The sequence below is a fragment of the Musca autumnalis genome, unplaced genomic scaffold, assembly GCF_047663935.1.
Source record: "Musca autumnalis isolate F117 unplaced genomic scaffold, ASM4766393v1 scaffold_1, whole genome shotgun sequence".
In the NCBI taxonomy this organism is placed as follows: Eukaryota; Metazoa; Arthropoda; class Insecta; order Diptera; family Muscidae; genus Musca; species Musca autumnalis.
Genome location: NW_027411644.1, coordinates 230,741,048 through 230,766,875, shown reverse-complemented (window position 1 = coordinate 230,766,875; position 25,828 = coordinate 230,741,048). Strand labels below are relative to the sequence as shown.

At 37.7% G+C, this 25,828-nt stretch overlaps 2 protein-coding genes across 18 annotated transcripts in view; both read left to right on the top strand.

Moving 5' to 3' along the window:
* Positions 1–25,828, top strand: part of LOC141389196 (uncharacterized) — a 268,423-nt gene that overhangs the window by 153,129 nt on the left and 89,466 nt on the right. For all 17 annotated transcript variants that reach the window (XM_073960350.1, XM_073960342.1, XM_073960343.1 and 14 more), the window contains one exon: positions 10,821–10,889. The gene's annotated coding sequence lies outside the window, so the exon portion shown is untranslated. The remainder of the gene's footprint in view (positions 1–10,820; positions 10,890–25,828) is intronic.
* LOC141391000 (phosphate-regulating neutral endopeptidase PHEX-like) lies at positions 3,420–5,447 on the top strand. The gene has a single exon (XM_073963920.1). The coding sequence runs from the start codon at positions 3,420–3,422 to the stop codon at positions 5,445–5,447; it is 2,028 nt and encodes a 675-aa protein (XP_073820021.1).

The following is a 25,828-nucleotide window of genomic DNA, read 5'->3' as shown; positions in this document are numbered from 1 at the left end:
ACAGATATGGATATGACTGATACATCCGATAGTGTAACACAAATATTAAATGTAACAAACATTTTTACCGCTGAGGATATAGAAAGATGGCTCAGGTGTGATAATAATGCTTCTCAATTTGCTGTTTTGACCGATGACGAAATTATAGATATGGCAAATGCCACTGATAACATTCAAGAAGAAAACAATTCAGAAGAAACTGAAGGCGATGACATAGTTCTTCCAAAAATAACTATAAAAGAAGCAATAGATGCTTCCACGACATTATTGGATTTCTTGGAGAATACTGGGTGCCCTGGTATTTCAGAACAGGATAAATTGCAAGTTTATCGAATACAAGAGAAGCTTGTAACTGAAAGGGCGAAAATGCGTAAGAAGAGGCAAACAATTTTAAACGAATATTTTTAAATATACACTCTTATATTTAATATCAAAATCTAATGAATTAACTTATAATTTCGAAATATTTCTTATGAAAATATTAATTCTTGAATTCATGATTTTATTTTATTCCTTTACTTTAATAAATATCTATAATAAAAATAACATATTTAAATATTACTGTATAGAATACTATGTCATTTTTACTTAAAAATTTGTTTAAAAACTACATTAAAAAATTGACTCCATTATCCGGGAAAATCGATTATCCGTGATGCCTCCGGTCCCGACCATCACGGATAATCGAGGTTCGACTGTACTGCATTTCAGGAATAGTGTTCATAAAGTATTGCCAAGGTTCAAATTTCTGCATTTCATGAACGCCTTTTATAAAGCAAAAAAATACTGTTTTTTCTGAGAGATTGAAAAAAAAACAATTTTGGCGAGTTTTTGTTTTTGTTATTATTGACTAACAACCACCACACACCACCAACCAAACCAGAGACAAATTTTGCTGCTTTTTTTAATTAATGCTTTTATTTAGCATTATTGTAATTTACCGTTTCTTCTAATGGATTTTCACTGTAGTTGTTTATCGTCTTGTGAACATAGCAGAACAATACGAACCATACATCTTGAGTCTATCAGAACTTGGTTGAGATATTAGATGTTGCCTTTATATTAAAGAAATTAAAAATTTGTAGTTGCGAACTATACAGCCAAACACTTTGTTTTTTTCGACACCAAACGCACTGTAGTTGTTTGGTTTGTCATTAACTAACAACAAAATTGTTGCAACCTACAGTACGTAGTAGTTAAGGTATGTTGTTGTGGTGTGTATCTGGGTGGTGTGGTTTGTTGATATAGTCTCAATGTGATGGTGAGAAGAAGGTTTGGATTGTGTTGTGGTTTGTTGATACATTGTCAATGCGATGGTGAGACGACGAGACCATTCATAAGAAAACGAGAACAAAGTTGAGATCATTTACCAAACAAGAGAGGAAATATGAGAGAAAATAGTGGAATATAGGGAAAAATAGGAAAGTGATTTTGCATCTCATGAAAATCTTACATATTTTTGAAAAAATAGTGGCTTTCGGATGGATATAAGAAACTGCGCATGTATCTTATGTGAGGTACCTGTACAGTATGAAAAAACTACATCACGAACGAAAATATGTGAAATATTTTTTTCTGTGTACGAAAGCCAAATTTTAGATCGAATCGGTTGATCCGTTCGAGAGTTATCGTGCGCTCCAGCCAGACAGACAGACGGACATACATGGCTAAATCAACTCCAAATTGTCTGAAACACAGTTCGTCCAACATACTTGGGGTCTAAAAACATTATTTCCATCAGGCACCTCAGCATTTTCATTAGCATAAATGCTGAGGGTGCAAATATGCGCTACAAATATAGTTTTTGAATTAACGCAAATTCATCTAAATAAACTCCACCAGTCGCTTTCGTAAAAATATGTATGTACTTACTGAAAGCGTATTTTTCGTTTAATCTCCAAAATGGACTCGTGTGATTTCTTACTAATTCCCATGACGCCTTTAGCATTCACTAGTGTCAACATAAATTTGCTCTACAGCAGATCACTAGAAGCTCGGAATCTCAAAGATGTTTGTTTTATTTTGAACTTTTAAGAGATATGAAATAAAATAATGTGATAATAAAATAAATGGAAATAATAAGTAACGAAATTACAAAAACAATGACCCTTGTAGTAAATACAAACTAAAATAAATATGTATGTATGTACATTAGGGATATAACTTTTTGCACTTTTTTGCAAATATCAAAAATACCACCACATAGCCGTGTAGAGCATGAAAAACTATTATGAAATACGGTGTCAATTTTTCTCTACCGCGAAAAAAGTTTCCGCACCAAATGCATTGAAGTTCTGTAATGCATTTTTTAATTTTATCTGTCATAACAACATATTTGCTTTTCATTAAAATTTTTATTTTTTTGTAATCTTATTTAAAATCATTATCAAAGCGTTCTGGACCAATTTGTTCTAAAATCGCGCCATTTCGGACCATATTAGGATTTTTTGACACTATTGCAATTTTTGGTTTTTCTTTATAAACTCGTGAATTTTATGTTTATATTTTTTTAACCTATCGGACAAGAGAATATGGAGTCATTTGCAACTAATTCTCGAAAGTTACAGGCTGTTTTTGTTGACTTTGCCTGTGAGAATTGTATTTTTTTCTATAAATATTTATTCAAACAAAGCAAATTTAAAATTTTAAGTAGAAAAAATATCAAAAGGGTTTTAGTAATCACGGCCGGCGCGGGAACTTTTTTCACAGAATCGGTCTTAGAAACGCGTTTTTATTATTAGGACAAAATTCCCCACATGGTAGTGGTGTTGTATTTTTGTAGAAAACAAATACGATTCTCACAAGCAAAGTCAACAAAAACAGTCTGTAGCTTTCGCGAATTCGTTTCAAATGACCCCATATTCCCTGGTCCGATAGGTTAAAAAAATATAAACATAAAATTCACGACTTTATAAAGAAAAACCAAAAATTGCAATAGTGTCAAAAAATCCTAATGTGGTCCGAAATAGCGCGATTTGAGAAGAAATTGGTCCAGAACGCTTTGATAATGATTTTAAATTAGGTTACAAAAAAATAAAAATTTTAATGAAAAACAAATATGTTGTTATGACAGATAAAATTAAAAAATGCATTGCAGAACTTCAATGCATTTGGTGCGGAAACTTTTTTCGCGATAGAGAAAAATTGACACCGTGTTTCATAATAGTTTTCCATGCTCTACACGGCTATGTGGTGGTATTTTTTTGGTTATAGCCCTAATGTACATATGCAGAGAAAACACAAAGAATTTCTGATAAAGCCAACATGAACAGATTAATGCCAAGCATAGGCTTAACGGGCGTCTTATAAATATGAAATGAAAAAGCAGAGATTTATTTTTCACTTACAGAATTTCTTTCCCTAAGATTAGTTTGGCATTGGGAGTGTCATCTTCTGGACATATTGAAGAAAGAAAGAATATGTTTAGACGCCGCACAATTTTATTCGTATTAATAATTGTGTTTTGTGGTGGCAAATTTGCCACAACCTCATCTATAAATGTGAATAAATTATATGAAAAATTAATTAAGGCAAATCTCAATGAATCGGTGGATCCATGTGAAAATTTCTATGAATATGCTTGCGGTAATTGGCATCGTAACTACAATGGTGGCAAAGAGGAATATATTGATATGCCCGGCTATATGGATTATAAGGTGAATCATCAGTTTAAGGAGTTAATGGAAAAGGCCAAAGGTTTGAAATGGAGCACAGGAGTCTATCAAAAGGCCAAGGATTTATATGATGCCTGTGAAAATGTGCAAGATTTGGTCTTGAATCAATTTCTAAGAGCTGTGGAACATGAACTGCAAATGGAATGGCCAATATTCAATCTTGACAATAAAGAGAAATGGGCTAATGCAAGCAATTTTGATTGGCTACAGGTATTGGCGATTTTACGAAGATATGGATTAAATGGTGTATTTTTGGTGCACAATGTTAATGTTAATCCACACAATAGTTCGGAATATTTTTTAGAAGTTTCCCAACAAGCTGTAATAGCCTCAGATGCCCTGCAATCAGAAGATGTGGAAGATATTTTTCTAAATTTTGGCATGGATCACAATGCCAGTCACAGTATAACGGAAGAATTAATGGAATTTGAGGCAACTCTTTATAAATTGGCCAAAATTGAGTATATAAATGAAACAGAGAAACGGAACTATGGTGACAATTTCCAGCAAATGCAACTAAAGGAGTTGCAAAGAAATGTAACTGAAATCGATTGGATGAAATATTTTCAAATTGTGCTGAACAAGAAACCCAACGAGGATTTGAGTAATTTAACAATACAAACATTTGCCTGGAATCCGGAATATTTTACAAACCTCAAAAACCATTTCGCCAAATATTCCAATGAAACCGTGGCCTATTATATTATGCTGAAATTTATGTATCACATTAATGGAAATTTACCCTATGGCAGCCAGAAGAATTGTATCAAATATGTACGCAGTTTTATGCCACTCTTTATGAATTATCTCTACGAAGAGCAACTGTTCAAGGAGAAACGTTTGGACATAGAAATTCAACTAAAGCAAATGTTCGATAACCTAAAGAATTCCTTTGAATCTTTGGTGAAGGAAAATCACCTGAAACTCGATACAAAAGAACAAAATTTCATCCTGAAAGAATTGCACCACATGCAATTGAAAATTGGCAATCTACCACGTAACTGCAGTGAAGAATTTGTTGCCGATTTCTATGAACAGCTGCAGGTGAATAAAACCAATTTTGTTCGAAGCCACTTGAATGTTTTGAAATTTATGAATGAATTGCATTATAGAAATTTGCAACAAAATCGTATACCCATAGCTGATAAAGTCTATAATTTAGATCCGACCTCATTGAGCTCCTCATCGCCCGTGAAAATATTTGAAAATGCCATATTGGTGCCACATGGTTATCTCCAGCTACCACTGTATGACACCCAACTAAATCACATACACCAATACTCATTGCTGGGCGTCATCTTGGCCCATGAAATAATCCATGCCTATGATTTGTTTCACATTATCTATGATCATCAAAGCAATTATGACTATCTTGGCTCCCAGGTAGCTCATCATTTTACTCCCCACATGAAATGTTATTCCGACGGTTCAAATTCCGATATTATTTCGGAAAATATTGCTGATGTCTCGGGATTGCGTGTGGCCTATAATTATTATCAATCGATTGACGATGGCTTCGATACAAGCATGCAGTTTCCCTTTCTACGCCTAACCAAAGAACAATATTTCTTTGTAAATTCTGTACAATTTTTATGTGCCGATATTAATAAAATCGCAGCCTTGGGTTTGGATACAACAGCAGATTTGGCCCATGATATGCACGATAAGAGAGTACAACAAAATTGGTCGAAATTTGAAGAATTCACCTTGGCTTTTAATTGTTCACCACAGTCGAATATGACAACGCCGCAAGATTCGTGTAGGATTTGGTAATGCCGTATTTTTTATTTGTTATATTTTATTTAATTTTATATACTATTAATAAATACATATGTAATTAATCAATAAAATTGGAAAACAATGTTGTTTGATATTATTTGGGGATATACATTACAACGATCGCCCTGAGCCCGGCTGGGATTTGAACCCACGTCCTTGAAAACATATCAAAAATGTTGTCACGGCGTGTTAGCTTTCAAAGCCAAAACTCATAACTTCAAAGGCAGCGCAAAGTAGCGTTTGTCATGAAGAAATACATTTCAACGGCCAAATATCCGTTAATGTATGAAAAAACATTTGCATTTGAAAAATGAAAAGTTATAGGACAGAGAAGCCATTCCACAGTCGATACGTCTGAAGAGCTGCTCAACTAACAGCGAAACCAGGTCACGTAATTTGGTGACTGGGTTGGTTTGAGTCCTTGGCTTTCCTTTGTCACTTGCAATACATTTCCGATCATCAAGCTTAACTCTAAACGAGAAAATTAATCAAACAATTTTTGATTGGAACTCCTACACCCTGTTTTTTCCATTTGATCCAAAAACGTATATATGATATTTTATGACGATCGGTTAAGGTTAGTCCGTGCCACCCGGACGATCTTTGCTTCCATAGTAATTTGTATGGGTCCAAAGGTGCACTTCCACGAATATTCTCTAAAAGCCGCATTTATGGTACAATCGATGACATTTTTTTACCAGTTCATTGTTGTGGCTAAAAAACGAATCATTTCTCTCGATATATGTATATCGCGTCCACCTGTCATTTCAGTTGATCATTATATAATTTAGAGCTTTTGGACGATTATACCAGGAAACATGTCCTTGCCTACGAAAAACATAATATCGCTGTAAACAGAGCCACTAGGAGTACCTTCAGGAAAAATGTGCAAAGGATCCTTGAAGCGAACCTTAACCGCAGAAAAATGTTGAACAATTGTGTGGGTGGTACCCCAAGCAGTGAACATAAACTAAGTTTCGAAATCCAAATTTTGGACCAAATCGTTTGCTCCGTTTATGAGATATGGTGCGTACCATTTTAGGGAATATTTTCGAGCTTTTGTTGGGGAGGTATCGGAAGGAGTGGACCTAAAGGCATCATCTTCGTTTTTACAGCTTTCGTGCCATTTTCTCATTAAGTATGGACTTGCCACAGAAAAAACTTGTTTCGTCGTAATAAAGGTTTTGAGGAGATCCTAACCGGCACTTTTCCGAAATTTGATGTGGGAGATATTCGAAGGAGTTCACATATATAGTCCATATTCTAACCTGATCTATGTTTCGTAGAAATATTACGAATTCCAAAGTATGGGCCAAATCGGTTACTTCCTTCGAGAGTTATTGTGCGCACAATTTTTCCCAACATTTTTGAAATTTGTGTTTTTTTTCAACTTTCAGGCTATTTTCTCAGGAAGTATGGACTTTCCCCTGATGAAACTTATACCGTCGTATTGGGGACAGTGAATACAAGTTGATACAACAAAAATCAAAGAGATTCGTGACAGATCCTAAACTGAACTTTTCCGAAATTTTGTGTGGGAGGTACCCGAAGGAGTGGACCGATTGAGTCCATATAGGAACGATGTGCAAAGTTTGGAACAAATCAGTTACTGTCTTCAAGAGATATCGTGCGCACACATTTTCAGAACATTTTCGAACTTTTGTGGGGGCGGTACCGGAAGGAGTGGCGCGATATAACCCTTCCCCATATAACCCAAATTTTAAATCGAATCGGTTGATCCGGTCGAGAGTTATCGTGCGCTTCAGCCAGCCAGACAGACGTTCGGTTATGGCTAAATCAACTCCAAATTGTCTAAAACGGATTTCGTCCAAACATACTCGGGCTTTAAAACCATTACACCCTCGTTAAAATAATTGCTGAGTGTATGAACATATGTATGGTTTTCTATTTTTAGAACTGTTGAGGTGGGAAATTTGTTTTAATTTCTACACACTTCACATTTTAATTTTATTTTATTTTGCTCTCTTCAGGATTTGATCATGTGAACACACAACCCTCGGATTTGTAGTCGGACACACACGCTCTATGCCAGTTGTAGTTATTTTTGTTTACATTACTTTGTAATGACTAGACAGCGAAATTTTATGCAATCCCTATTTTTGGTCCGATTCATGTCAAATTTTGAGACTGGGCATATTTTTGGCTTCTGATTACATTGCAATCGAAACATACGACATATGCAAAATTTATGCATTTTACATATTTTCTTATGCAACAAATATTTCAATAATAGGTACAAAAATGTTTGTGTGTACAATTTTTCTGTTTAAAATTCTCTTCAGACAAGTAAATAAAATAGAGAAATGTATAACCACAGCCACAACCTTCAAAATACCGAAAATCGGGAGGTATCGCTCTATGGGGGCTATATGAAGGCCTGAACCTAAACCGACAAATTTTAGGTGGAAAGTTTTTTAACCCCAAGGAAGACATAATACCAAATTTCAGCCATTTCGGAGGGATATTGAGGCCACAACCTTCAAAATACCGAAAATCGGAAGGTACCGTTCTATGGGGGCTATATGAAGACGTGGACCTATACTGACAAATTTCAGGTGGAAAGTTTTATACCCACATCGAAGACGAAATGCCAAATGTCTGTCATTTCGGTGGGATATTGAGGCCACAACCTTCAAAATACCGAAAATCGGGAGGTACCATTCTATGGGGGCTATATGTAAACGTGGATCTATACCGATAAATTTCAGGTGGAAAGTTTTATACCCCCAACGAAGACTTAATACGAAATTTCAGCCATTTCGGGGGGATATTGAGGGCACAGCCTTCAAAATACCAGAAATCCGGAGGTACCGTTCTATGGGGGCTATATGAAGACGTGGACCTATACCGACAAATTTCAGGTGGAAAGTTTTGTACCCACAGCGAAGACAAAATGCCAAATTTCAGTCATTTCGGTGTGATATTGAGGCCACAACCTTCAAAATAGCAAAAATCGGGAGGTACCATTCTATGGGGGCTATATGAAAACGTGGACCTATATCGAGACATTTCAGGTAGAAAGTGTTAACCCCCAAAGGAAGTCTTAACACCAAATTTCAGCCATTTCGGAGGGATATTGAGGCCACAACCTTCAAAATACCAGAAATCCGGAGGTACCGTTCTATGGGGGCTATATGAAGACGTGGACCTATGCGGACAGATTTCAGTTGTAAATTTGCATACCCCTAACGAAGACTTAATACCAAGTATCAGCCATTTTGGTGGGATATTTAGACCACAAATCCTTGAATATATTTTTGCATATGGTTTTGAATATGCTCATTTTATGCAGATATGTACAAATATGTCATAATATGCACGATATGCAGAATATGCAAAATATGCAAACATTTCTGGGCCTTATTCGTTTTATTTTGTAATAAAACGAGTTTCTGTCTAATTAGATTTTCTCTACGACCATCCTAACCGTATATGCATTTGCATAGGATTCCGCTGTCTAGTAATGACTGGCGGTTCCGAATCTTTGCTGGTTGAGATCGCGTCAGGTGACGAATCATGGATCTACGCATAAAAGCCCGAAACAAAACAGCAATCGACCTTCAAAGACGGAGCCAAATTCAACGAAAGTTGTTCGTTGTAGAAGCATTTCGAAGCAAATGGTCGCCTGTTACTACGGCAACTTGGGCAACGTAGGACGAGCAATTCTGAGTGGTTCACCACAAATTGCTTGCCTGAAGTCTTCGGAGAAATTCGAAAAACGAACAAGATAATTATTGTGCACCTTGACAATGCGAGTTCTCACAGATCGGCTTAAACCGGACCAAAACTTGGAATTGAGGGCTGGACCCTCAATGACTTACTTTAATTCCCACAGATGAAGAAAAAAACGTGGTCAAATATTTTCGTCGCCAGAAGATGCTATTGAAAAACCATGTTTTAGATGTGTCCTAATCGGAGTGCTTTGCCAATTGGTTTGAGCGCATGTGTATAAATCATGCTGGAGAATACTTAAAAAAAATAAAATAAAATTAGGCCCGAAATTTTTCTAGTAGCCCTCGTAGTGAAAAACTGGTAAACCATTGACTCCTGAGCTTTGTTATTCTTCAGTCGGCCGAGCGGTGTACACTTTTTCCTGCTGAAAAGGCGTTTCTCCTCTCTTCTTTTCTCCCAAAACCCCTCTCGTGCGCTATGCGTTGCTACTGATTGTAGAATAGCCCCATATACCGCTTCTCTTCTCTTCGGTAGCAGCACGACATTGTTCCTTTATCGAGCTCTCTGGAATTCAAGTATGGATTTTGCGGCTGTTTACATTGAGTGGGAAATAATTTGCCAGTTTGCTGATATATTTGTTCGAAGAACCTTTGAAAATGTATACCGATGATGTTCGTTGTGGTTCTGTTTAAAGCGATATTATGTTTTTTTATGTTTTCGTTTGTCCAAAAGTTATACAATGACTCACTGAAATGACTAGTGATCCTCATCCATAACGGACAAAGTCGGTCCATTCCTTTAAGTACCTCCTCCGCAACACTTTTGAACATTAATCATAATCCACATCTTTGCCGGCAAGCTCAAATGTCCAAAAAGGGCCACAAAATTCTGAAAATACCCTAAATACATTCGATCTGTCTGTAGATGAAATTAAAATTCACATAGGCTGAGGGTATATCTCTGTTGGCAAAGCCGACTGATACTTTTTTACTTGTTGATCTGTACTTGCTGTGTGCCAAGTGGTGGTTGATAAACAAGTTTATATGGCGACTATTTATTTTGTATATTGATTGCGTGATTTTCTAGAATTGGACAATCTAGTTCCCGGAGCGGATCGATCTTTCTAGTTCCTTTTCCCAAAAGAAACTAGTTCCTTAATATAGTTTCATAGTTCCAAAGAGTTCCGAGAGCGATATAGTTTAATGAATTTTTATCTTTCATCGTTCTTTCTGTTTCCTTCGTTACAAATAGTTCCATAACCAATATAGTTCCATGAATCTTTCTTTTTTATCGTTTTTTCCGTTTCCTGTATTCTAAATTGTTTCGAAATCGAAATAGTTTAAGAAATCTTTTATTTTAATCGTTGGTAAATTAATTGAAATAAAAATAAGTAAATGTGGCCTCATCTGAATAAGTGAGTGTGGAATTAAATGAAGAAAGGAATTATATGAACGAGAGGAACTATATGTACTAAAGGAACTATATGAACGCAAGAACTGGATAAAGTTCCAATAGTCCCATGTCGGGAACACTTCCTCGGAATTAGTTCGTTTCGGAACTACACAACTCTATGATGTTCATTCATAGTTCATTTAAAGATTAACATATTTTTTAACCCATTGAAAATTTTCCTCTTTAATAACACAAAATCTCACCCTCTCTTTCTCTTTACAGAACTCGATGCATACAAAAAAAAAACTCACACACACACAAAATGGATCATAAACTAAACTAAGTGCTCAGGTAAATTTATGCAAATTTTAAGTTAATTTAACATATAAATTAGAAACATTTCACAACGACGACCTACTAAAGAGTTCATAGCCTAAAAACTACAAAAAATATAAACTAAGTTAATTGTTGTTCTTGTTGTTGCTATAAGCCTGAACAATACTAAGTGGTCTCATAAATTGTAGGTACTTTACATTGTAACATCTCCAGCTGTGGTGTATTAATTTACTGGACCAACTGCTGCTTTGGTTACGAATGGCAAAGAGGTAACTGGTACAAACAACAAAAACATCGGCGGCCCAACAAGCACTCTTTAGCCACATTACCACTAATTAAGGGTATCCAAATCATAACTACTCCTCCCACTTAGTTTCTTTGTAGACAATGCACAAAATAGAAATGAAACCAAAACAAGTGCTAATAAGCAAATCATTGGTTCAAGTATGTGGTTTCTTTTCTGGAGGGGAAAACAATTGATGCTGATTCTTAGTGAACCACAGTTACTTTTTTCATTCTGTTGTCTAGGCTATCATTGAAAATAATTAACGTTCAAATGTGATTTTGCCAACAAGACTCCCAAACCACCACCACCACCACCACCACCACCACCTACTTTGTTTTGTTTTATTATTTTCTTTGTTATACCCTACACCACTATGTGGAGAGGGTATTATAAGTTGGTTTTGGCCAAAAAGTTTGTAACGCATCGAAATAATGGTCGCAGACCCATACTTATATATACCAAAATGAATGTCTCGACGAGCTGAGTCGATCTGGCTATGTGTGTCCGTCCGTCAGTCCGTCCGTCCGTCCGTCTGTCCGTCTGTCCGTCTGTCCATCTAAACCTTGTAATCACGCTACAGGTCGCAATTTTGATCGGATCGTCACGAAATTTTGCACGTTGATAGGGGTCCCGGAGGGGAAGAAGCCTATTGATTTTGGTGATGGTCGGATAATATTAAGGGGTCGGAAAGGGCAAAAAACTTAGGTGGATAAAATGACAACGTTTTTTTCCAAAGCGAATATCTCAGCTTCTATATGGGGTATACAAAAAGCAAAACCCGACAATGAAAGTAGAAAATATCACCTTTCTAATGATGTAAAGCTGGTGCTCGTAGGTGATCAAACAACGAAGATATTACAATAGTAGCAAATAAAACCCCAATTTTCATTTTTGCGATTTTAATTATATTGACGAATATCACAGCTTTGGTTGGGGACTTTCCAAAAGCAAAGTCTGACTCTGAAAGTAGAAGATCCCGTCTTTACAATGATGTAAACTAGGTCGGCGTAGGTAACCAAATAACGGAGATATCGCAATAGTCGGCAATACATCCCATTTTTCTATTTTTTTGGAAATCACGCTACAGGTCGCAATTTTGATCGGATCGTCACGAAAATTTGAGGGTTAATGGGGGTCTCATAGATGAAGAAGCCTATTGATTTTGATGATGGTCGGACAATTATTAGGGGTCGGACTGGGCAAACACTTATTTGGAGAAAAGTCAACATGGCAAGGAAAGTAGAAAATATCACCTTTACAACGATGTAAAGTAGGTTGTCGTAGGTGGTCAAATAGCAGAGATATGGCAATAGTCGACAATGCATCCCATTTTCCGATTTTTTGTAATCACGCTACAGGTCGCAATTTTGATCGGATCGTCACGAAATTTTGGGGGTTAATGGGGGTCCCAAAGAGAAAGAAGCCTATAGATTTTGATGATGGTCGGATGATATTCAGGGGTCTGAATGGGCAAACACTTATTTGGGGAAAGGTCAACGTTTTATTTCAAAGCCAATATCTCTGTTTCTTTAAGAGGTATATCTAAAGCAAAACCTGGCAAGGAAATTAGAAAATATCACCTTTACAAGGATGTAAAGCAGGTTGTCGTAGGTAGTCAAATAGCAGAGATATGGCAATAGTAGATAATGCATCCCATTTTCCGATTTTTTTATAATCACGCTACAGGTCGCAATTTTGATCGGATCGTCACGAATTTTTTGAGAGTTGATGCGGGTCCCACAGAGGAAGAAGAGGAAGAGGAAAATATCTCGTTTATATTGATGCAAAGTATGTTGGCGTAAGTGAGCAAACCGAGATATTGCAAAATTCAGTAATATACAAAATATTTCCATTTTTTGTAATCACGCTACAAGTTGGAATTTTGATCGGATAGTGACGAAATTTTTGGCGGTAGATGGGGGCCCCACAGAGGAAGAAGCCTATTGATTTTGGTGATAGTCGGATAATATGTAGGGGTCGGAGTGGGGAAAAACTCATTTGGAGACAAATTCAAAGATTTATTCTTTGTGAATATATCGGCTTCTAGTAGGGGTATTCCAAAGGCAAAGCCTGTCAATGGAAGAAGAAAATATTACCTTTACTTTGGTGTAAAGCAGGTTGGCGAAGGTGGTCAAAGAAGGGAGATACCACAATAGTCGGTAATGCATCCAATTCTTCCATTTTTTGCAATCAAGCTACAGGTCGTAATTTTAATCGGATGGTCACGAAATTTTGGTTGATTATGGGGGTCCCAGAGAGAAAGAGACATATTATTTTTGGTGGTAGTCGGATTATATTCCCTAAAAGAAATGTTTACCAGTGAAAAGTTTATGCACAGGGGTAGTGGTGTAGGGTATCACATGGTCGGCCCCGTCCCGACTATAGCCTTTGCTCACTTGTTTTTTGTTATTCTTTTCCTCTACTTATCATCATCACTCAATAACCAATGGCTAAGTCTATCTGCTGGCCGGTAGTAATAAACATTATTGTCTTAATGAAACCTCATTTGTATTTGGCTAACCATAAAGGTGAGTTCTCCAAGTCACACTTAAAGCAGCAAAGTCGTCTAAGTAATCACAAGTGAGTACTGATGACAAGACCACCACCACCACACTTAAATCCATTGATAATTTGTAGATTTTTCAAGTGGTGGGTATTATCTGCGACTATTATTCTAATGAATAGACAAACCCCATGAATTGTTTGGCTGAGAATGCGTTATGAAAGTGATAGAGTAAAAATGTTCGAAACTAGGCAAACTGTTTACTGGGTTAGGCACAAAATGCAATTGACAATTAAGTGGTCACTTCATCTACGTTTAAGTGCTTGACACAATGGTAAAAAACTATGAACGTCTATTTGTATAGCCGTAAGCATAATACGCAATCTATAGTTTATGGTTTGAAGAACACTTTGTTACCTAAAGCAAAACCAATTGACCCCATATGTGAACTTTTTGACCTGTGTGTATGTATATGTCAATGGGCTTTAGATAACACTTAAATCTGAAAATAATACATAAATGTCTAAATAATACAAAATTTAACCCAGACGACATGGGTCATGAATTGTCAAGAACAGAAATTATTCCATGCGACTGCATCTAAGGTTGACTCGTAAACTAGTTAAAGCTCCATCTTGCACCATGGGAAGGTATGCAATTTAAATAAAAATAAAAAGTATCAGTCGGCTTTATCGACAGAGATATACTCTTAGCCTGTGTGAATTGAGACTTTCTTGTACGCACAGATCGAATGTATTTAGGGTCTTTTCAGAATTTTGTGGCCCTTTTTGGACATTTGAACTTGCCGACAAAATTGTGGATTAGGATTAAGGTTAAAAAATGTTGAAGGAATGGACCGACATAGTCCATTATGGAAATGGATCTTATTTTGGGAGTCATATCTTTTCGATAGATATCGCGCCCACTAGTGGGTTATCGTATAAAATTGGAACAGTATGCCACGAAACATGGACGTGGCCACGAAGACATAATATCTCTGTAAACAGGACACGACGAAAAGCATGGATATACATTTCCAAAGGATCTTTGAACAGACCCTAAACTGCACTTAGACACAAATGTTGAACTTTAGTGTGGGAGGTTCTCTAATGACAGGACGAATATTGACCATTTTAGAAGTGAAACTAAATTTGTACAAAATATTAGGAGATACAAAGTTTGGACCAAATTGGTTGTCCCGTTCAAGAGATATCGTGCATACCATTTTAGTGACATTTTTTTAACTATTGGGGGGAAGTACCAGAAGTTGGGGATCTATATTGTCCATATTCAAACTGAAACTAATTTTTTTGTTCAAATTTAGTTTCAGTTTGAATATGGACAATATCGATCCTAAACTTCTGGTACTTCCCTGCATGACGAAGGATAATTTAGGTCAAATTTCAATTGATCAGTTCCAGAGTTATCGTTCTCTCCAGCCACTACATATGGTGCCATAAAGGTTTTTACACCTGTTGGGCTGTTTTCTCAAGAAGTATGGACTTGCCCCTGAAAAACTTTTACCGTCGTAATGGAGGCATCGTATGCAAGTTTCTTCAACAAAAATTAAAGTAATTTGAGAGCAGGTCTTAAAGTGAACTTATCTGAAATTTTGTGTGGGAGGTATCCGAAGGAGTGGACAAATATAGTTCATATTCGAACCTGATCTATATATGGTAGATACATTAGGACGTGTAAAGTGTGGACCAAACCGGTCACAAAAAATATAGTCAATTAACTTACCATTTGTTTGTATAACTCTATTACTTAAGCAAAGCTGGAAGCAATTTTTAAGGCAAATAAATATTGTAAAACAAAAGTGCAACTTTTAAGTACATTTCTAGTTGTTTCGCGGGGTAAATCAAAAAACTGAATATGAGGCATTTTTTGTGGGATACTTAGCAATGGATCCCAACAATAATATTGTTAGTTCTATGTATGTACTTTAATTTTTGAGTAAAGTTCCACTAAAGTTCCCATATTTCGCACTGTGCGGCGGGCCGTTCTATGCAACGGATTGACTCGGAGGTATCTTCGGCCAGCAATTGAACAATTATATGTTTGTGTCAATATATCCCGGAAAGCCCTCTCCGAACTCTCTTGGTCCGTGCCGGGATAGAGAAGAGAACGCGGACATGGATGTGTTACGTTTGCCCGATCCTCATCCACCACATGTTATTATCGGTGGGATGTTGATGTTGAGCAGTGTTGTCGGCTCGGCTTGGCAGAATGTTTTCAGAGATGTTATTGTATGTTCACCCATTGTTTGAATTCTCCTGGTCATGAGCATTGGAAAACGGCATAATAAGTGCTCAATCGTCTATATTTCTTCTTCATCTTCGCATAATCTGCAGTAGTCCGTGGTGTCATTTTTATCCCATTTGCAGGTCATTGATCATATTCTGCAGTGTCTCGTGATTATTCCAACCATAGAGAGTAAAGAAGTGGTCTTCCGTTTGGAGAGGTTGGGCCAGATTGCCTTTTATACCTTACAGCCAGGTTCGGTATCCAAATCTGACCAGCCTTCTCCCTGTATATTGGTTCTAAGAGTCGCATGAAATGACACAAGGTTGGCTTGATTGAGTTATCGATTTCGATGTCGTTTGACTCAGATCCGCGACCCGCCAATTCATCCGCATTTTCATTTCCCTCACAAGGTAACGATTGATCTTAGGGCCCCCAAAGCTTTCCTGCAGTGCAAGACTGCAGCAGACTTGATTGAGTGGGATCTAAGTGTTTTTAGGGTCCAGCTATGTCCCCTTCCATGTTTTTTATCAACTCTCCTGCTTTCGCGACCGCAAAGATTTCGGCTTGGAAGACGCTACAATTTTCGCTTAGCTTGTACGAGATCCGTAAGTTGAGGGTATCGCTGTAGACGCCCGCTCCTGTTCCCCTTTCCATCTTGGAGCCATCGGTATAAACCTCTATACCGGATAAAGGTGGGGATTTGTGGGTCCAGGCCTCTCTGTCAGATATCCGAACTTCAATTTCGTCTAAGTGTACGAGTAATTGTGGTGATATATAATCACTGATTACCTCCGATCCCACTGGTAGTCCAGATAGTCGTAAAATAACAGCGTGGCCATAGTCGAAGTTGCGTCATGAGCTTATATCCTTAAGTCGGAGAGCACTCTTTGCTGCCAACTCTTGCACCACGAGATTCATCGGATGAAGATCCAGTAATACATTGAGGACAGCCTGTGGAGTGATTTTCATGGCACCGGTAATTGAGAGAGATGCCGCTCTTTGAACGGTATTAATCTTGTTGAGAAGGGATGTCTTACTCAATGCATTCCACTATACCAATGAACCATAAGTAAGAATAGGGCGAACTATGGTCGTAATGATCCAGTGGATGACCTGTGGTTTCAATTCCCAACACCTACCAATAGAGTTCTTGCATGAATAAAGGGCTATAAGACCTCTCTTGGTACGTTCTTCGACATTCCTTTTCCACGTTAGTTGATGGTCCAGGATAATGCCAAGGTACTTGGCCTCTAGAGAGAGCTTAAGGACCACTCCATCCAGCATTGGTAGGGTGAATGGTTTGACTTTTCTCTTGTTCGTAAATAGAACCAGCTCTGTCTTAGATGAGTTCACCCCAAGTCCATTGTTGTGTGCCCATCTTGATAAATTGACTAGAGCTCCTTGCATGACTTCCGATAGCGTTTGTGGGAACTTCCCACCAAACATGGAGTGTATGAGGATAGCAGTAAAGTGTAGGACTGCCGAGGTAGGGGTGCTTAATGTGAACATACTGACGATGAAAAGTTGTGCCCTGTGTTATATACCTGATATTAGGTCGCTTTTGGAAGGCAATAACAGTCTGGTGCTAGGAGACTTCAGGAGCTTTGGCATTCTGTCCTAGGTAATCAGCAGAGAAGTATAGCGCTGGCCGAGCAAATGGGACAACCCACACATTTGCTCCTTCGAGGATAAGAGGCAACCCGTCATTGCGAGCTCGCCTTGACTCAGACTACCTCCCTACCTACGGCTCCAGAACATCTCCCAGCGTGTCTTAAACTTCGTCGATTATGATACACCCGCGCAGTCTCCCCAACAATGTTTTTGTTCAGCAGCCCGGAAATGCATCGATCTTGCAATTAAAAAATCAACAGCCTCCTCAACAAAGTTAGCGAAATTGTAGATTTTATGAGTCAGAGGAACCTCATAGTCACCGCGATCCAAGAAACAAAACTCACCGTCGCCAGTAGGTTGCAACGTTTTGCGTAAGGATCGTAACAGAAAGGAAAGAGGAGGACTTGCCTTCCTTTTCTTTATACACCAGTCCACCCAACCCAAACGTGGAATGTTTGAGGATAGCAGTAAAGTGTGGGACTGCCGAGGTGGGGGAGGTTAATGTGAACATACTGAATACTCGTAATTGTGCCCTGTGTTATATATCTCATATTAGGTCGCTTTTGGAAGGGAATAACCGTCTGGTGCTAGGGGACTTCAGGGCTCATCATGAGCTTTGGCATACCGTCCTAGGCAATGACCACAAGGGTATAGTGCTGGCAGAGCAAATTGCACAGTTAACGAAAACACTTCGACGAGGATATGTGGCAACCCGTCATTGCAAGCCCGCCTTGACTCAAACTACCTCCCTATAATCGTCTCCGACCACCCGACTTCATACCCTCTGATAACCGTACTTTTCTGAACCACTGAAAAGCAGATTGCCGCTCAGTATATACCTGATGGCCGAGTACTAGACCAAATTTCCCAACAGATGCAACGGGACTAGCAAATGAGCGGGATGAGCTTCGTCTTACAAACCCTGAAGAACCAAGAGTTCTTTAAGTCAACAGCTTAGAAGGTGAGCATAATCGAAATCATCCAAAGCGTTGGGCCCACACGACATCTTATTGGTAGTGCTTAAGCAAATGGATGAACCCGGAGATGAGTGTTTGTCCTTAGTCAGCCCAATTGTTCCATACAGTGGTCCCACTTGTATGGAAAGGAGTGCCAAAAGTAGTTCTAATCGAGTTAACGCCTTGAAATTTTAAACATTGTTTTATAACGAGCCCAAAATGAGAAAAACAAATTTAATGGATGTAAGTCCACATTTGGATGTAGCCCCCATATAAAGGTACCAGTCGATTTGGCTGTAATTTTGCATTTTGTGTTCTAAGGGAACAGCATACCACCTTGCAAGAAATTTCAATGTAGGTCGAAGTTTAGGTATAGCTCCCGTATACCTAAACGTCGACCTATATTCGGTATTTTGACGATTTTAGTTAATTAATTTTAATTTTGTATTTTGACTTCGGAGGGAAGATCATACGTCCGTGCAAAAAATGTTCAATATAGGTTCATGTTTAGGTATAGCTCCCATATAAACGTTATTCGGTATTTTGACAATTTTAGCCAAATTTTCTAACCGATTTGTCTGTAATTTTGCATTTTAAGTTCTAAGGGAACACCATGCCTCCTTGCAAAAAATGTTCAATATAGGTCCATGTTTCGGTATAGCTCCCATATAAACGTACCTCCTGATTTTCGGAATTTTGGCAATTTTACCGGCGTGGTATAAGGGGAATAACTTACAGGGTGGCAGATGGATTTTTTTTTTATCATAAACTAGAGACTTTCCCCAACATTAGTAAAACTCAACATAAATTTATAGCAATGATATTAAATTAAAAATAGCACAAAAATTCATTTACAAAGAATTTATTTTTAAGGAACATAGAAAACGAATTTTGAATTTGTTTTTTCGTAAGAATATTGTCAATGTCATCAACTATAAGTTTCATTTTGGAAATTGTACATTTACCTCTTATTATACCCTCAGCCTTTAGGCTAAAGAGGGTATTTACACTTTGATACGACCAAAAATGTGCCTCATCGAAATAATGGTTTTAGACCCCAAGTATGTTTGAACGATATCCGTTTCAGACAATTTTGAGTAGATCTAGCAATGTCCGTCCGTCTGTCTGTCTGTCTGTCTGTCTGTCTGTCTGGCAGGCTGGTGCGCACGATAACTCTCGAACGGATCAATCGATTCGGTTCAAATTTTGGGTATCGAAATATTTTGTCCAGATTCGATTTAAGTTCGAAGATGGGCCATATAGGTCTACTCCCTCAGGTACCTCCCCCACAAATGTTCAAAAATTGTCGCAAAACTTGTGCGCACGATAACTCTCGAAGGGAATAACCGATTTGGTCCATACTTTGCACATCGTGTAATTTCAACCAAACTTAGATGAGGTTCCAATATGGACTCAATCGGTCTACTCCTTCGGGTACCTCCCACACAAAATTTCGGAAAAGTTCAGTTTAGGACCTGGTCTCGAATCGCTTTGATTTTTATTTACGCAAGTTGTGTTCGCTGTCTTCTATACGACGCTGTAAGTTTCATTAGGGGCAAGTCCATACTTCTTGAGAAAATAGCCTGAAAGTCACAAAAAACCCTATGACACCGTGTGTAGTGGCTGGAGCGCAAGATAACTCTCGAACGGATCTGCCGATTCGGTCCAAAATTTGGCTTTCGTAATATTTTGTCCAAACTTAGTTCAAGTTCAAAGATGGGATATATCGGTCCACTCCTTTCGGTACCTCCCCCACAAAAGTTCGAAAATGTTCGGAAAATTTGTGCGTACGATAACTCTTGAAGGGAGTAACCGATTTGGTGCATACTTTGCACATTATGAAATTTCTACCAGACTTAGATGAGGTTCCAATATGGACTCAATCGGTAAACTCCTTCAAGTACCTCCCACACAAAATTTCGGATAAGTTCAGTTTAGGACCTGCTCTCGAATCGCTTTGACTTTTGATGCAACAACTTGTATTCACTTCCTCCTATACGACGGTACAAGTTTCATCAGGGGCAAGTCCATACTTCCTGAGAAAATGGCCGGAAAGGTGCAAAAAGCCCCTATGACACCTTGTGTAGTGGTTGGAGCGCAAGATAACTCTCGAACGGATATGTCGATTCGGCCTAGAATTTGGCCTTCGGAATATTTTATCGAAACATAGTTTAAATTCGAAGATCGGCTATATCGGTCCACTCCTTCAGGTACCTCCCCCACAAAACTTCAAAAATGTTCGGAAAAATTTGGGGCACGATAACTCTTGAAGGGAGTGACCGATGTAATCCATACTTTGCACATCCTAATATATCTACCAGATATAAATCAGGTTCGAATAAGGACTATATTTGTCTACTCCTTCTGGTACCTCTCACACAAAATTTTGGATAAGTTCACTTTAAGACCTGCTCTCGAATCACTTTGATTTTTGTTGAAGCGATTTGCATTCGCTACCTCCATTAAGACGGTAAACGTTTTTTCAGGGGCAAGTCCATATTTCTTTGGAAAACAGTCCGAAAGGTGTAAAAAACCCCTATATCACCATATGTGGCGGTCGGAGAACACGATAACCCTCGAACTGTTCAACCGATTTGGTTCAACATTTGGTCTTCGTCATATTATATCCAAACTTAGTTTCATGGGGCAATACCGGTCCACAACTTTCGGTATTTCTCCCCAATATTTTCTGAAGAGACCTTAAATACATTCAATCTGTCCGGAGGTAAACATTTCGCTTCACATTGGCTGAGGGTATATATCTGTACGGAGGTAAACGTTTCGCTTCACATTGGTTGAGGGTATATATCTGTCGGCAAAGCCGACTGACACTTTTTTACTTGTTTTTTTCATAATTTCACTCATAAGCTACGAATGCTTTGCGGATCTTTTTTTTCTTTTTTAAGGTACCATATACAAATCTCAACTTCTTCGACTTAACTTTGCATATTACCGCTGTAAATTAACAAAAATAATACTGGATAATAAAAATTTGATGTGGTTAGAGAATATTTATTTCAATCGCAATCAAATTTGTCGACATACATTTTTCGTTTTTTGTCCACGGGCGGAACCACAGTGCGATGATGCGGTGGCGAATCGCAAAGACCGTTTTCTTTCCTGTCACCATTAGCGATAATCCTAGTAGCTCTACTCCTCCGCATGATGAGAAGCATTTCCTCACTTACCCAATTAGCATTCCGGTATGTACAGTACCACAACAGCATTTACACTTATCGGCCGATGATTGAATCAGAACAGACAGTGAGATCGAGCAGTCTTAGTGCGATCCCTCAGCCTCAACCAAGGCAAGCTGTTCAATGACAAAGAAAAGACTTCCCTTCAGCCGTGTTTAAATCGTTTGTGGAAAATAGAAATTAGAAGTTTTAGCATTTAGAAGTTTGGGTGCCACCGTGGTGCAATGATATGCACACCCGCCTTGCACGCTGAAGGTCATGAGTTCGCTTCCCGGGCTAGGCAACATCAAAACTTTTCAACGATGGCAAAATACCTCTCAGTAATGTTGGCGACATTTCATGAGTATTTCAGCCATGTAAAACTTCTCTACAAGTGGTGTCTTAAGACACGCCGTTCCTACTCGGCGATACACAGTAGTTCCCATATTATTATGCTAATATGGATCGGGGTGCAATCATTCATATGGGAGAAGTCTTCCTTGTCACTTCTGGGATTATAGCAATCAGAAATATAAAGCGGGCAGTGTCTCCGGAACTGTTTTAGCTCAACCTTTCTAATCACCCCAAGATATGGGGTTTAACCTTCTATCACAACTATTAGCGACAAAATCAGAGGTAGGGAGAAGTTCCTCAAGTCCCTGGCCGGCAGCACTTGTGGTTCAGACAAAAAAAACCTTGTTGTTGTTCTTACAAAGCAATAGGTCGGTCTGTGGTAAGCTATACGAATCCTTTGTGGTATACAAATGTTAGCACTACGCTGTGGAAGAATACTCAAACCCTGAGGACTATAACAGGGTGCATCCTCATGACACCTGTGAACCACTTTCATGAGGAGACGAAGATTTTACGGGTGCATCCGACAACAAGATGTTGTCGAGCAGTACCTGCTTGGGTCTTATGGCCGTGAATATCACTGCCACAATCTAGTACGGTGCGCCTGAACCGACTTTAAATGAATGGTGCTTACACCTGGGAAGTTTTTGCGGATTCTGAAACTACAATGTTCATAGATGAGAAAAATAAAAAAATACAGTCAGTGCATCGTCCCAATTTGAACTTCTTTATCTCAAAAATGGTAAAACCTACGGAAATATAATGCGTGTCAATCTAGTAGATAATTTTCACAGCTACAATATTTTCTCTAGTGCCATTTCGATAGGTCTTGCGGTTTCAAAGCAAAATCGTAAAAACCTAAAAAACATGTAAGAAAGTATCAGTCAGCTGTGCTGACGGAGAATTACCCTCATCCAATGACCAAAAAAAACCAAACCAAACACAATAATGATGCCGTATATAAAATATATTGATTTTGTATCACGAGTTTGCTTTAAAATATGTATGTACCGTAATGTGGGGCTATCATTGACATATACCAAAAATTTTTAGTAACCAAACTTCTTCAATATTAAATTACATTAAACTAAGTTTAAAAGAAATTTTTGAACAAGTTTTACAGTTATCTAGCACATTACCCATTTTAATTTGTGGCGGCTGGGTTTTGGAGCTTTTGAGCCATTATCATAGAAAGTATTGACTTACTCCGCAAAAATTGTACCGTTGTAAATGAGGCCTCTAGAACAACCTACTAAAAAAAAGAGACAAAACTATGCGAGAGGAGCTCTTAAACTTCACTTTATCCGAATTTTGTGTGGGAGGTACCAGAAGGGGTGGACCGATATAGTCCATATTCTAACCTGACACATGACTGGATGAAATAATACGATGTGCAAATTTTGCACCAATCGGAAACTCCCTACGAGGGTCAATACACCAGGAAGTATGGACTTGTACCGTCGTAAAGAGAGCCGCAAGTACAACCTAATCAAAGAAATTTGAATACGATCCGAGAGGTTCTCTTAAACTTCACTTTATTCGAATCGACTCCAACTTGTCTGAAACGAATTTCGTCCAAACATACTTGGGGTCTAAAACCGTTATTTCTATGAGGCACATTTTTGGTCGTATCAAAGTGTATATACCCCTTCAAGCCTTAATCTGCGGGTATAAAAACTAAAAATGTGAACTTTGACAGCGGTGTAAGTACCTTCCATTTAAAGTAGGTTCAGCTGCTCCGTGCTAGTGAACGGACTTTCCCCACACACAAGCACGTCAGTAGAAATCTTCATAATCTAGAGAAAAAGCCAAAGATACAAACGAGTTATCAGACAGGCTTGGATAGCATTCACACTGATGTAGTTGTACAGGCAGTTCAAATATACATATTGAATGCCGTACTCGTAGACAACAGCCCTAAATCGCAGAAGAAGAACGCCAGCTGACAAAGTAGTTATTAGTTCGGCTAAAAGCATTTGTATTTATGGGTACTTTACACAATATGTTTTTTTACATACATATGCGTTGTCACTTTTGATATACAAAATGTATGTATAAAATCCACCCACTTGTATTCTGATTCTTTATGGATGCAGCCAGTCCAGGTTGCAGAGTTTTTTTTAATCTGGGCACAGAAGAGACAGAAACAGATAACTGTAAAGATTTAGGAACGAATATGTATATGCGTTGCTCCAACAACAAAAATTTATATTTAGCTCAATAATATAGTGCCTCGTTTTTATCGTCGAGTATAAACGGAGCGTCGCTGACAGTTAGATACTTTTTTCATAGACCAAATTTAAAAAAAATAGTTAGAATTTTGTGGTCCCGCTTTTTCTCGATAACAGAAATTGACATTGCTTTAAAATATCGAATTTCTATGGTATCATATTTCAAACTTTAAATCGCCATAAACTTTATTATTGTTCTATGATAAAACCATATTTCAATTGACCTTTACCAAGCTAATACTGAAAAAAAAACTTTGGTTCGCCTACGTGTTTTCAAACGTTTAATGCAAAGCCAATGCAAATAAAAAAATATGACGACACAAAAATTAAACTACAGAAAAACGAACACACACTCGCAACACCAATTTCAAAACGTGGTTTTTGTGGTACTACCTATTGCGGTTGTGGTGGTATGCATTTCACAAAGCTTTTACATCAATTAACCTCAATTCGAAATGCTTTCAAACATTTAATGTGGTTGCAAATTTAATTTTGCAAACTTTAAATAGAACTTTGAGTGATATTGGCAGAGATAATTATCAAAATGTGGTTTTGGTTCAATTAAGAATATTGTAAAAACTAAAAGTTTTTAAAAATTTCCCAAAAATTTTCCTCTAACAAAATTTGATTTTTAACTAACATATTTTCCTGAAACCACTACAGGCACCAATCAACCAATGGCCCTATACATATTTAATGTGTAATCACTGCTACAAGGTCGTAATATATCTACAAATGTATACTTGTACTCAAATCACCAAAGGATAAGAGTACCAACTATCTTTGTGCGATGTCATCAAATGCTGTTTGGAGTAGCAAACAGGCAAAAACATGTTAGCGAATGTTTGCTTGTGGAGGGTATAAAAGTTTCCTTTGGCGTATGAGTTGGTATTGGCCCCCAAAGAAAGGTAAAGAGAATAAACACCTTGTGCTAAATTTTATATCAAGTCTTTAGTTCTTTTTCTTCTCTCCTCATCTCACAATTCTACAAAGCCCAGCAGGTAAATATCTACACAAAAATGGTAATATGATACAAACAAATACACAAGTTTATTTACACAGTGGGGTGTAAAAGTATCTATACAGTTGATGTTAGTTTAGGACAAAAAGGGGGGTTTAGTATTTTGCGATATGTCCAAATATTTAAGCTGTAGGCGATCAATATCAATTCCATTCCAAAACAAGTTATCTTTTGAAGCCCAATGTCTATGTAATCAGGCTACGAATATATTTTCTTTGAATTTGCAGCAATCTCAAGGAACCAATATCTTGAGCATGTTGGTCCCGGAACAACTTCAACTTTGGAACGCCAATTACAACATTTGACGTAAGATTATAGTTTTTAAAACGCATGTCCGTAACACAAAAAAAAAAATATTCTTGAAAAATCGATGTCATTGAAAATATTTTATTTAAATCCACATTCTTGAAAAAATATTTTTCTAAAAATTCGAGTCATTGAAGAAACATTTTCGACAAAATCCACAAAAATATTGTTTGCAATTTCCTCAAACAAATATTTTCCAACAAATCCATGTCCTTGAACAGTATTCTTTAAAAAATCCATGTCCTTGAAAAATATTCTTCACA